The sequence below is a fragment of the Strongylocentrotus purpuratus genome, unplaced genomic scaffold, assembly GCF_000002235.5.
Source record: "Strongylocentrotus purpuratus isolate Spur 01 unplaced genomic scaffold, Spur_5.0 spur5_scaffold_20, whole genome shotgun sequence".
NCBI lineage: Eukaryota > Metazoa > Echinodermata > Echinoidea > Camarodonta > Strongylocentrotidae > Strongylocentrotus > Strongylocentrotus purpuratus.
The window spans coordinates 38,247,093-38,261,637 of NW_022145606.1; the positions used below are offsets into that span (position 1 = coordinate 38,247,093).

General features: G+C 39.8%; 1 protein-coding gene across 1 annotated transcript; it reads left to right on the plus strand.

Moving 5' to 3' along the window:
- Positions 1-477: 477 nt before the first annotated feature.
- Positions 478-13,160, plus strand: LOC100891133 (integrator complex subunit 12). The gene is made up of 8 exons (XM_030993330.1): positions 478-575; positions 3,282-3,429; positions 4,353-4,442; positions 5,825-6,065; positions 7,021-7,184; positions 9,000-9,092; positions 9,877-10,026; positions 12,060-13,160. The coding sequence occupies exons 2-8, from the start codon at positions 3,304-3,306 to the stop codon at positions 12,471-12,473; spliced, it is 1,278 nt and encodes a 425-aa protein (XP_030849190.1). The 5' UTR covers positions 478-575; positions 3,282-3,303; the 3' UTR covers positions 12,474-13,160.
- The last annotated feature ends 1,385 nt before the right edge of the window (positions 13,161-14,545 follow it).

Here is a 14,545-nt window from a genome sequence, read left to right on the forward strand (position 1 = left end):
TTAATTTCAAAAAGAGGGAACAAGCATATGCGCCCCAAAATAACACTGAGTGGGGGGGGGGGGGCGGGGTGGAAGAGGTTGGAAAACGTACTGGTAAGAGAGAGAGAGAGGGGGGGGGGAAGTGAGAGAATGTACGTCTGTTCGCCCATTTGGGATTACAAATTATACAGAAATGAGGCTTTATATATAGGTTTATCTCGATCTCTAACCTCTCTCTCTCTCTCTCTCTCTCTCTCTCTTTCTCTCGATCTTCTCCCACCCCTACTATATATTCCTCTCTTCCTCTAATCACATGATTTTCGGATATAGAAAGTTTCAAATCGAATTTTGAAGAAAAACCAAAATCGGATTAAAAGAGGTACCAATTTAAAAGTCTACAATAGATTTTGAAATGGAAAAACCAAGGATCTTTGATATACTTTCGTTTATTATTTGCCTATTTGAAGCCCCTTCATTTTTGCACGCAAAGTACCAAAATGTTGTCTACAGTCTAGGTTCATCCGCAGATGAAGTTTAGGTTTTCCTTTTTGGGGGAATAAAAAGCTGGTTATATATTGCTTAGCATCTTTTTCTTGGTACGTATGACATATTTGCTAATTTTCAGAAATAAACCATTTAGTTTACCCTCAAGTTTCTACGAGATGATTCACTGTAGATCTACACCCAGTTGTTTTTATCCCTTATTTGATGTACAGTCCAGTCCCGTTAGTTTAAAATTGTGTACCGTACACGTACTACGCTACGTATAGACGTTCGATTGCTAATGCTACTGCACCGCGACACGGCGATCGCTAGCCAATGCAATGCCAATACGGGCGGGCAATCTCGGACTGGCGCGTTATGCCTATGGCTATGCCATGCGTTAGAGTTCTAACAGAGGATCAGGAGCAAAGGCAAAGCCAAAGCAAAGGGTGAAACTGAAACTAGGCCTAAGTAAGGCAAAGATGAAAGAAAACTGAACAGGGCAGGGGCTGGGGGCGTGTGCCAGGGGGTCGTTGCATGAATTTGATGAAACCAACTGCAATCATTTTCGGCCACCTACGGCTACGCAGATGTCAGGAAGTGGATAAACTGTTTCATGTCCACCAACTCTAGTCATGCTCAAAATATCACAACACATGACACACTAGACCGAAAGCTTCAGTCTCTGATATCGACGGTGGTTCCGCTGAGATTGCATCTGGCTCCACTGACCGCCTCTATAGATCTAGTCATGATAGTATAGACTGAAGTACGGCCTATGCCATACTAGTGGAACAAATGGTTCGGTTCGGCAGGACCGCGATGAATGAGATATGCAACGAGATTTTCACTCTTTACATCCTCATAAATGCTCTTTTGCTGCAATATTACAATAGGCTAATAAAAATATAACAAATAACAAACAAATATGGCTTTGACTTACGATAGCTTGCTCATTTATATCCTAAATTAATGATTAATCCGAGAAAGTCTCGTAGTCGACATGATTCGTTGTCATCCATCTTGGTTTTAATTAATGAATATTCATTTTTTCTTTTCGAACGTCCAATAGCTACGTTCGAGTCAACCCAGTGATATCTGAATATTCATAAACCCAATACGAAACGAGTGCTCTGATTGGCCATTCGCTATGTTTTGGTAGGTTGACCCGGTAATATATCGGCCGGGTGATGTCATAGATTATTAATTTGAATGGATGAACGGTACGTTTCACGGTTCGGGAAAAAAATTGGATAAATCATATAAGTAAGTCCAAAAATTTCGCATTTGTATGATAGGTCAATTAATATTATTTAGTGTAAATAGGAGTACAATACTTAATTTATATCTGTGTAGGAATAAATGTTGTGTAGAAACTAAATGAGTATTCTTACCGTTAATAATAATCCTCAGCGTTGATATCTCGAGTATAGAAAGAAACTGGAAGGCGAATCATGAAGAGGGAGAATAGAGCGATATAGCGAAGTGAAGAATCAGCACGTGGAGCGCGACTAGCTAGCTAGCGAAATTAACGCGAATATGATGAAGGCACACAACCTTACAGTTCACACTTCCCGAAATTAAATAGAAGACAAATCTAATTTGCGATTTAGTCCTCAAATAAAATGATGATGATGAAACTCGCTATTAACGTGAAAACTAATGAGAAAAAGCTTGTTGAATAATCCGAAAACGTCCTATATAAAACACGTCCGATGATGAAAACTGAAGACAGGAGAAGTGAGTAAAATCCGTGTGTGGAGACTTATCCAAGTGCGTTAAAAGTGTGATGATTGGCTTATTAAAACAATAAGGTGCGGTCCGATTGGAGTAACTAAAATAACACTCTTGTTGCTGGGTGGTTCCATGGATGAAATTAACTCAGAGAATATGTAGAATGTGCAGCTGTAAATTGTTATTGTTATTGAAGCTGGCTGAACGTAAAGTACTAACAAAAGGAATGTTTAAAATGCTGGCTATGTGCAATGTTGATAAACATTTGTGACCTTTGTAAAGTTCAAGTCACTACATCTGATTTATAAATCTGAAAATTAGATCTAAATAGTGAAAATTGGGGGAGAAAGCTCTATCACCATAAGTGGCAGCTGGATTGGCCAGATTACCCCCACGGTATGAGATCTCTGTAGTACCGTCTGTATATGGGGAATGTCAACAAATGTCAGTTTTATTAAAGAAATGACCCATATCAGACGGTTATTTCTGTCTAATGACACACTTGCTGTTGCTTGCGGATTAGTCTTGACATGACATTGCATGAGATCAGGTAATTCATGATCCGAAGCCCACTCTTCTTAATCTTATTTCTTTGCGTCTTTTTCTTAGTTTGACCAGAGATAATTATTTCTCTTTCACTCTCTTCTCCTTGTAACTTAGCATACAACTAAACACCCCTTGTAAATTTGATGCTTTTGTTTTTTCATAACTCAAGAAAGAAGATGGATTGGTTGAATTAGGGCTTTTGTTGAATACTTTTAGATGTAAGCTTTACTACCTCACATTTTCAAGAAACATAAATTGAGACAAATTAATTGTTCACATAAAAAATTACAAAATATGGTAAGGGAATAAATCAGGTAAAAAATACTTTACAAATTTCGGGGGCTACTTTTCAAGCTTGCTTGCATGAAAATAACACTCTTTAATTTGTTTTGCATTGAACTCTATGCAAATTTTGGGGGCTCTTTTATGACTTTCGGGGGCTCTTTTGGGCATTTCGGGGAATAATCTGCCCCGAGCCCCTGTGTATTTTTTTCACTGGAATGTATAATTTAGTTTATTTCTCTTTCATTCTCTGCCAGTCTGTGGTTAGATCCGAAGGAAATGGCGAGTATAGAACTGGACCCGCTGTTCATGAAGGCCCTGGCCCTTCTGCGGTCTAAGAGTAAAGACTCAACGGACCTCCTGAAACAGATGCTGGATGATGTCCTTGGCAAGACCACTGGAAAGGTAATGTGACCTCCAGAGGGCGTGTGTCTAATCAAGGCCTGTGCATCACCAGTGTACGCACACAAAAAAGGGAGATGTTAGATGGTTCCTCTGTAGATCTAGATGGTATCAAAACTACCCTAGACTTTGGTCCTTGTTTAGGTTGCTTTTCAGAAAGTGATTTGCTTTGATGATGTACTGTGCTCATTGCGACAACCCCCCCCACCCCCCCCCCCCCTCCCACCCTGTCCCCCAGAACGTAACTGATTGTAGCAATTATTGCAAGATCTGGGCCCTGTTTCATCAAACTTGCAATCAATAACAAGTTACAAGCTACTGTTATAAGCTACTGAAATCATGGCATCTGATTGGCTGAGAGCAAATTTGTCATAGAAATTTAGCATTTGTTCAATATAGATAAGAAGTTTTGTGAAAGAGGCCCCTGGGTTACTCCATTGGCTTGAGATTTCATCTGTAATCGGCTGATTTTTATGTACTGTACGTGCCCTGTAGAACTTTGCTGTAATGCTGTCATATTTTATGCTACGGTCAAAAAGGTTCGTACGAACGATAATTTCGTACGAATCTCCCTGTTTTTCCATTGTCTTCCCGAATTTCCATTGTCTGAAAATCGTTCGTACGGCGTTCGTAGCAGTTCGTAATGGCATTTGTGACCGAGGCTTAACATACGACATAGGTATTGAACTTTTACATGAACTTGAAGATGAAGACTTTTGAGCATTTTGATTTTGGGGCCAATTTCTAGAAACTGTTGTAAGTCTTAAGGTCTTGGATGTCCCCACGAAACGCGAGATTATAGAATTGATGTGCATGCATTTCATTGAGAAGTTTACAAACAAAGACTTGCAAGGGTTTTGAGAATGTGGCCGGGGATAATTTGTAGAGATTTCATTTTTTCTTTTTGTATATATATGTTCATGTAGCTGAGCAGTAAGCCTGCGTCTCCATCTGTGCCTGCATCAAGGACTGAGGTGCCAGCCAAGAAAACTACCGTCAAGAGACCTGCGGAAAAGGTAATAATAATGGTAGTGGTGGTGGGGGTGGTGGTGGGGGTGGTGGTGGTGGTGGTGGTGGTGGTGGTTGTGGTGGTGATGATGATTGTGGTGGTGGTGGTGGTGGTGGTGGTGGTGGTGGTGGTGGTTATTATGGTGATGATGGTGGTGATGATGATGATGGTGATGATGGTGGGGGTAGTGGTTGTGGTGATGATGGTGGTGGTGGTGGTGGTGGTGGTGGTGGTGGTGGTGGTGATGATGATGATGATGATGATGATGATGATGATGATGATGATGGTGGTGGTGGTGGTGGTGATGGTGATAAAGAAGATGACAATGAGACTAATAATGGTGGTGGTGATGATGATGATGAAGGTGATGATACTAATAAATGTGGTGATGATGGTGAGGGTGATGGTGATGGTGATGACGGTGGTGATGATGATGATGATTGTGATAAAGATAATATACCGTCACTGATATTGACAACCCACAACTGATGTCATATTCAAACCATTATTAGTTTTAAAGCCCATCCGCACTAGTTCGGCATGGAGGGATTAGACGTTCCTGTAAGGTCACTGGCAGGTGGTTATCTCATTAATTCAGCTCTCAATTAACATAAGAAAAGAGGGATCATGGGGGATCAATGGTACCGCTTAATAGGCATTGTTGGCTGTATAGAGGGCGCAAGTAGCTATAAGTAGTGTGGTGGGGCTTTAAATAGCTATGGTTGATATATGAAATAATAATAATAATTACCATTCATTATCATCACTTTATTTTGATAAAGACGATATCCCCTCACTGATATTGACAACCCACAACTGATGTTATATATTCAAACAATTATTAGTTTTAAATAGCTATTGTTGATATACAACAATAATAATCATAACTTCAGGGGAGTGTTTCTCAAAGACTAAGATCAACTTTAGGTTGGACTTAACTATGACAGGCTGTTCATGCCACTGGTTGCTATCAGCATTGGTCTCTTAAATATGATCTTTAGAAAATATTTTTTTCCTTCATTAATGAACTATCAAAAATGTTAATTCTTAGATTTGTGACCACGATTGAAAAGTCCGTTGAGAAACCAATGTCAGTAAATTGTGAGAGCAAACAGTGGCATAATAATAATAATAATAACCTAGGCTTCTATAGCGCATTTCAACTTCGGAGAAAATAACAATGCGCTGTACAATATTAAAACAACAAAGTTACACATAACTACTAATTCATGAACTAAAGAAATATCAAAATAAGGAAAAGATTAATAATAATAAATCATTATAAACATTAATTACATCAATTACAGGCATAAACTGCCTGCCATAGTTAAGTTCAGCTTAAAGTTGATCTCAGTCTTTGTGAAACACTCCCCTGTATTGTTATTACAGTCCAGTTTTGGAGCGGCTCTGTCCACTGGAGATTCAGGCATTGCCGCCAAGAAACCAAAGATAGAACCAGAGGTCCGTCAGTCGAGAATTCAACCACGAAAACCGGTCATCGATGACGACGACGATGATGAAGATGATGATGACGACGACGACGATCAGGGTGAGGAGGATGATGATGAAACAGAAGACGAACAGACAGAGGAGAAAGAAGAGAAGATGAGTGAGAGCAGCGGGGAAGAAGGTAAGAAAGAAGGAGAGAGAAATAAAGAGAGGACAAAATATAAAATGCAAGTTAGTACAGTGGAGAGAAAGGAGAGAAAGGTTGTGGAGGAGGATGATGATAAAGAAGACGAGAGGAGAAAGAAGAGAAGATGAGTGAGAGCAGCGGGGAAGACGGTAAGAAAGAAGGAGAGAGAAACAGAGGGAAGAGAAGAAATAGAATGCAAGTTAGTACAGTGGAGGGAAAGGAGAGAAAGGTTGTGGAGGAGGATGATGATAAAGAAGACGAGAGGAGAAAGAAGAGAAGATGAGTGAGAGCAGTGGGGACGAAGGTAAGAAAGAAGGAGAGAGAAACAGAGGGAAGAGAAGAAATAGAATGCAAGTCAGTACAGTGGAGGGAAAGGAGAGAAAGGTTGTGGAGGAGGATGATGATGATAAAGAAGACGAGAGGAGAAAGAAGAGAAGATGAGTGAGAGCAGTGGGGACGAAGGTAAGAAAGAAGGGGAGAGAAAGAGAGAGAAGAGAAGAAATAGAGTGCAAGTCAGTACAGTGGAGGGAATTAAAGGAGAGAAATAAGGAGGAAAGAGAAAAATAAGTAGTAGGAGAGAAGAGAAGGAAGAGGAACAATAGCAGACAAGTTAGAGCAGTGATGAGAGAGTCAAGACAGAAGGAATGAAGAAGAGAAGGCATGAAGTGAAAACATTTGTAATACTACAGTCGAACCTGCTTTAGTGACCACCTGTCTACAAAGACCACATTTTTTGTTTCCCTTGGAAATGGTTTCCCATTGAAACATATTCTAAATGAACCTGTACTTAAAGACCACAATCCTATGAAGTCCACTTTTCTTGTCTCCCTTGGGTGGTCTTTATATACAGGTTTCACTTTTCATGTACAGGTACATGTTGTTGTAAATTTATTAATCAGTGACATAGTTGCAGATGAAGCATTCAGTTTTGATTTCTTTCTTCTTTCAGACGATGAGCCTGAGTTTATAGGGAAGGAGGAAGAGAAACCAGGAGCCGCGGCAGATGATGATGAGATGTGGTTGGGTCTAGCTTGTGTCGTCTGTAAGGATTTGGAAATATCTGCTGGAAACACGCTGATTGAATGCCAGGAGTGCCATAATCTATATCATCAGGTTAGTAGTCATGACATACTGGTTATGATGATGATGATGATGGTGATGATGGTGGTGATGATGGTGATGGTGGTGATGATGGCGATAGGAGGAAAGGGAGAAGAATAACGATGAACACTGATAAACGATGATGTTGATGATGGCAAAGAAGATGTTTATGATGTTGTTGGTGTTGATGATGATGATGTTGATGGTGATGATTATGCTCTTCTTGAAGATGATGGTGATAAAAAAGAATATGATGACAATGTTGACAAATAAGCCAAATAAGCAAAGCCTTCGATACCATCCACAGAGGCAAGATGTTGAAGATCCTTACTGCATATGGCATACCGGAACAACTGGTGAATGCTATTGGCAAGATGTACGAAGACACCAAAGCAAAAGTAATATCACCTGATGGAGAGACTGACCTCTTTGAAATCATGGCTGGTGTGCTTCAAGGTGACACGCTTGCACCTTACCTATTTGTAATAGTCCTCGATTATGCCTTGCGAGCAGCTATAGACGGCCATGAAGAAGAACTTGGATTCCAACTAGAAAGAAGGAGAAGTAGGAGAGTTGGTCCGGAAATCATAACAGACCTAGATTTCGCCGATGACATAGCCCTGCTATCTGAGGAATTAGAGCAAGCCCAAAAACTCCTGAGCAGGGTGGAGACATCGGTAGGCAAGGTCGGGCTCCGGATGAATTCAGGCAAAACCAAGTTCATGTCATTCAATCACAGGGGGATCATCACTATAAAAACAAACGATGAAACTCAGTTGGAGAATGTACCTGATTTCAAGTACCTGGGAGCACTGATGGTGAGCACGGAAAAAGATGTGAAAGCTCGTAAGTCAGCAGCATGGAGAGCGTGTAGCAAGCTTGGAAGAATCTGGAAATCTTCTCTTCCTAGGCAGTTCAAACAACGTTTGTTTGTTGCTACAGTTGAATCTGTGCTTCTATACGGCTGCGAAGCATGGGCAGTTACAACAAAGCTGGCAAAAGAATTAGATGGTTGCTACACCAGACTTCTTAGGACAGCATTTAACGTGCACTGGAGCCAGCATATAACCAATAAGGAGCTGTACGGGAATCTACCAAAAGTATCAGAAAAGATAAGGGAAAGAAGACTACGTTTTGCAGGCCACAGCTGTAGGAACATCAATGAACCAATATCTCAGCTTTTACTCTGGAAGCCTAAACACGGGAAGAAGAAACCTGGAAGACCTCATCTTACTTATACAGACCTACTCAAGAAGGATACGGGACTTGAACTGTCAGAGATAAAAGCAGCCATGCTGGACAGGAATGTGTGGATGGCCATCACAGCTCGGGCAGTTGACCCGACTTAAGCAAGTAAGCAATTATGAAGTAAATAATTACTACAGTGATAATATTAGTAAATTTGATGATAAATGATGGAAATGAACATTTTCATTACCCTCTCAATCACTGGTTAATTTCAATTCATGTATGTCTGTGTTTATGTATGTTAGTTTTTATGTATGTCTGTATAATACATATTTTTGTACTTATGTATTTTATATATTTATTTATTTTGTTCATTGAATCTATTGTAGTTATTATATCTATCTATTTATTCATTCATTTATTGGTGTACAGACAAACCTGTCTGTAGCGACCACCCAAGGGAAACACAAAAAGTGGCCTTTGTAGACAGGTGGTCTTTGTAGACAGGTTCCTTTAGTACATGATTCAATGAGAAACCATTTTTAAGGGAAGCAACAAATGTGGCCTTTGTAGACAGGTGGTCACTAAAGCAGGTTTGACTGTATTTGTTTATTTTTTGATATTTGTGTAATTTTCCAGAAATGCCACACCCCTCCTGTAACCGACACAGACCCAAATGACCCTAGACTGGTCTGGTACTGTGCCCAGTGTAAACGCAACATGAAGAAAATGGTAAGAACAGTCCCACTTCCGTTTAATCACCTCTATGTACATGTAAGTTGTAACAAATTTCCATGCAATCTGATAGTCAATGTTTCATCTCTCATTTTAGCTTTCCCTTTATCAGTTATTCTCCTTCCCCTTCTCTCTTACTCTTTCCTCTCTCCTCTCACTCTCTCCTTCTCCTCCTCTTGCTCTTTCTTCTCCTCACTATCTCCTTCTTCTCCTCCTCTTTCTCCTTCTCTCAATCTCTCCTCTCACTCTCTCCTTCTCCTCCTCTTCCTCTTTCTTCTTCTCCTCTTTCTCCTTCTCTCTCCTTCTCCTCTCGCTCTCTCCTCTTTCTCCTTCTCCTCCTCTTGCTCTTCCTTCTCCTCTTTCTCCTTCTCCTCCTCTCGCTGTCTCCTTCTCCTCCTCCTCTTACTCTCTCCTTCTCCTCTTCTTACTCAGAATTGATGTTGGGTATCCTGATGTTTATTATGACGAGGATGCATTTAGTAGAACCTTAAGCCTACTACATGCATCTGTATCTTGTTAAACCTTTATTGATGCCCTGGGTTATTGTCAAAAGTGTTGCATTTTCACTGATATGAATGTATTATTGTTTATTCATGTATCAATTTAAACATTTATGATTGTGCAAGAATTTACAGTTCGGCTATCTTGCCGTGAATGATTTCTCATCGATAAACCACTTTAAATACAATAAATAGATATCTCTCAATTCAATTCAATTTCAATTTATTTATGTTTCCAACAAAACATTACCAATCAATTATCCTTCGTCTCCTTCTTGCAGGTTGCAAAGAAACCGGCTAACCTCCCGGAGACGGTGATCACTACCGGCTCCTCATCCTCCTCCTCATCGTCATCATCGTCGGCGAAAGACCAGGAGAAAAACCAGGATCAGACGTCTCCCATGAACCTCTTCAGGAGAGCTGATCCTAAGGTGATTTTACTAACCTGTTGACTACTAAATTATCTTATACCCATAGAGTTAACACAGGGTTGACTACTGAATTATCTTATACCCATAGAGTTAACACAGGGTTGACTACTGAATTATCTTATACCCATAGAGTTAACACAGGGTTGACTACTGAATTATCTTATACCCATAGAGTTAACACAGGGTTGACTACAGAATTATCTTATACCCATAGAGTTAACACAGGGTTGACTACTGAATTATCTTATACCCATAGAGTTAACACAGGGTTGACTACTGAATTATCATATACCCATAGAGTTAACACAGGGTTGACTACTGAATTATCATATACCCATAGAGTTAACACAGGGTTGACTACTGAATTATCTTATACCCATAGAGTTAACACAGGGTTGACTACTGAATTATCTTATACCCATAGAGTTAACACAGGGTTGACTACTGAATTATCTTATACCCATAGAGTTAACACAGGGTTGACTACTGAATTATCTTATACCCATAGAGTTAACACAGGGTTGACTACTGAATTATCTTATACCCATAGAGTTAACACAGGGTTGACTACTGAATTATCATATACCCATAGAGTTAACACAGGGTTGACTACTGAATTATCTTATACCCATAGAGTTAACACAGGGTTGACTACTGAATTATCTTATACCCATAGAGTTAACACAGGGTTGACTACTGAATTATCTTATACCCATAGAGTTAACACAGGGTTGACTACTGAATTATCTTATACCCATAGAGTTAACACAGGGTTGACTACTGAATTATCTTATACCCATAGAGTTAACACAGGGTTGACTACTGAATTATCTTATACCCATAGAGTTAACACAGGGTTGACTACTGAATTATCATATACCCATAGAGTTAACACAGGGTTGACTACTGAATTATCTTATACCCATAGAGTTAACACAGGGTTGACTACTGAATTATCTTATACCCATAGAGTTAACACAGGGTTGACTACTGAATTATCTTATACCCATAGAGTTAACACAGGGTTGACTACTGAATTATCTTATACCCATAGAGTTAACACAGGGTTGACTACTGAATTATCTTATACCCATAGAGTTAACACAGGGTTGACTACTGAATTATCTTATACCCATAGAGTTAACACAGGGTTGACTACTGAATTATCATATACCCATAGAGTTAACACAGGGACCACCCGGTTTCAGTAGCCAATGGGTTAATAATTTTCAATACGGTGGAATCAAGAGTGCCATCTAGTGGCACAAGTGTTCATTTGATTTCATGTGATGCATCATGGGAAAAAGTGTGGCTAGGCTTGTTACCTTGGCCCAAGAGATAGGGGAATGTACGGTAATCATAATTTGTTGGGGGGGATTTAAATAGCTCAACAAGGATTTTTAAAATTGCACCGATTAAAAAATTTATTGACCCTACTCAGGACATTCTGACCATTACGGTCACTTTTGATCAAGGGTTATATATATTCAATCGTTATTATCAGCAAAGGATATTAGATGCTACCTTTCTATGTAAAAAAAACTCCCTGATGCTAGAGAATGTGGTCACATTGAGCCCCATCAATAACAATATGGTCATTTTGGTCACCTTTTGGTCAAACGTGACCATTTCTATTGACCTGTTGTCTAAAATCAGGCCAAATTTTCAGTCAGAATCAATTGATTGGATCTAATTGCCCGGATCTAATTGCCTTATTTGTCTGGTGTCGCTCAAAGTGGTTCTATGTTGAGGTTGGAGGAAAGATTTCCTTTTTGCGACAACCACCTAAAATATAACCCTAACCCTATTTTATCATGTTTTATATATCATCATATTATTAGATATATCATTCTAAGCTGTATCCATAATTTTTTCTTCAAATTGGGTGGCTGTCGCAAAAGGAAATCTTCTCGGGTTGGATTTCCCGTAATAAAGATATTGCAGGGCTAACAGAAAGAGCAGTATTAATATCAATAAATCTACCCTGTCTTGATAAGACCATTTATTATCATTTTATTTTTCCCGATATCCAGCCTTCACCAACATCCACCAGCAGTGCCCAGCAGCCGTTTGGGGGTCTCGCCAGCTACGCCGCTAATCTGACCAACCGACAGCATTCCTCGTCCTCCAAATCCTCCTCCTCTGGCACCAGTCGTATCATAACCAGCACTGGAGCCAAAATAGCGCCCTCTTCCATCACCAGTCGCAGCTCCAGCACCTCGGGCACGTCGACAACAATGAGTGGGAAGGCCCTGAAGCCGCAGAGCGTGCAGCGGTCAACGTCCGTGTCGCAGTCTGGCAAATGGCCGAACGCGCCCTCTGCTTCATCGGCCGCGGCGAAGGCAATGTCGAGCAGCTCGGCATCAGGGAAGGCACTGCCGCAGACAAGTACGGCTTCTGCGATGAAGAGACTTCATATGATGAAAAAGAAAGCTTCGAAGCGATGAACGTGTTGGCTGTTGTTGCGACCAGTTCAAACCAGTAGATACCAGTTGGAAATCCTTACTGGTTTCAACTGGTATCAACCAGAATTCTGACCTGGGTGACGATAATGTATTACCATAGACAACTGTGTGATGAAAACAGAAAGCCTTGAGGCGATGAACGTGTCGGCTGCTGTTGTGACCAGTTCAAACTGGTAAATATCAGTCGGAAATCCTTAGAGGTTTCAACTGGTATCAACTGGAATTTTGACCTGGGTGACGATAATATATCACCATTGACAACTGTATGATACAGAAGAACCTGTTAAACTGGACTTCTTCTAAACCACTGTAGAAAGACTAAAGAACAAATGGATTACATCTGTTGAACTGCATATGAAACACTGCACAGGAAAAACTTTATAGGGATTATATATGGTGTGATATATGGACTTCACCAGGTTGACCAAAATGGTGACTCCTGTGGCCAGCAAAGAAAATGCAGTCTCTGGAGATATTTTTTTCCTTTCTACGTAATCAAATAGGAGTATTTTCAAGATACATGTATTTTTAACTGGCTCACTGTTTCTATTACAAGGCAATCAACTTACAGCCCGTCTGCACTAGCTCGACCAGGGGGGATTAGACCTCCCTGCAAGGTCACAGACTGGTGGTTATCTCATCAAATCAGCTCTCAATTAACTTAAGAAAAAGGGGATCATGGGGGACCAAGAGGCACCGATTATGCATTGTTTGCTATAAAGAGGGCGCAAGTAGCTGTAAGTAGTGCAGTGGGGCTTTAAAGTTTGTTGGGTTTCATGATTTTGAAATCCCTATCTATGGAAATGCCAATAAGAATTTGTTTTCTTCTTTCAGCATTTAAGAGAAGAAAAAAATGTAAAAATGCTACAAGAATTATGTTATCGTAAAATAAAATACTACAAATATAATCCGTGTACCAGGATTTCTAGTTCTGATATTTCTTTGGTGTGATTTTTTATGTTATAGATACCCCCTACTTTCCAGTGGCTCTGTGCTCTTATTTCTCACTTTCATTTCCCGCCAGATTCACTATGCGCGCAAAGAGAGTGATAGGGCTTTTAGACCTACATATTCAGGCCTGATAAAAAGCCAGTTTTAAATCGGTTTTCTGATTTTTTTTTCATTTTTTCCCATTTTTTCCCCGATTTTGTTTTCCTTCCCGATTTTTTTTCCTGATTTTTCTAAAATATCTTTTTTTACCTGATTTGTTTTCTTCCTTTTTTTCTTCCCTATTTACTCCCAATTTCCCCGATCTTTCCCTTAATTTCGTTATTTTTCCTTATTTTTCCCTATTATTCTCCAATTTTTCTTACTCAAAAGGGTGGAAATGTTGTTAGATGCCATTTTTTCCCCCGAATCGTCTTCTTTTTTCTTTTTTTACTCAAGGGGGGCGTGGTTGAGGGAAAAAATAAAAACCTATTTTTTTTTTGGTGCTGACTATCACTCCTGCATATTCCTTGCTGTTTCATGGAAATATGTTTCCACCTCGACTCCTTTAGCCCATTGCCTACTGGAACCGGATGTTCTATGTATAATAGTATAATAATAATAATAATAAACCGTTTTTTATATAGCGCTCAATACACCGATCCAATGATGTGCCTAAGCGCTTTACAGATATATTATTACCCCGGTCATCGGATTCAGGCTTACCCGCACACAATGTGTGCACATTTTCCACTCCCTGAGGAGCATTAACCCTACGTTAACTGGGGGGGGGGTCAATTTGACCCCCCCCTGTAGAAATTTCGCGACTACTCCGAAACCGCGGCAGATATAAAATTTTCCTTTCATGACTTTTTTCTTTCGAGTCTTACGCATCTTTTAAAACAATATTTTCGAAAATCGGACGTATAGTTACGGAGTCACGTGACATTTTGTTGTTGCATGTCAGCCCGAAAATCGCTCATTTTTGTGATTTGTGTACAAAACATATGGAAATGTCATTTTTCATAAAAAGAGATAAAACATTGGTTATTTAGTCTTGTTTAAAGTTTGGGTGTTTGTTTTGGGGTCAAAATAGTTGAATTGTAGTTATAAATGAAATAAAACAA

What these genes read in the sequence shown, in the direction of transcription:
- LOC100891133 (XM_030993330.1), top strand. Translation starts at nt 3,304, where the DNA reads ATGGCGAGTATAGAACTGGACCCGCTGTTCATGAAGGCCCTGGCCCTT. An exon ending in TTGGCAAGACCACTGGAAAG is followed by an intron (nt 3,430 to 4,352) that starts GTAATGTGACCT and finishes ATGTTCATGTAG; the next exon opens with CTGAGCAGTAAGCCTGCGTC. An exon ending in TCAGGAGAGCTGATCCTAAG is followed by an intron (nt 10,027 to 12,059) that starts GTGATTTTACTA and finishes CCCGATATCCAG; the next exon opens with CCTTCACCAACATCCACCAG.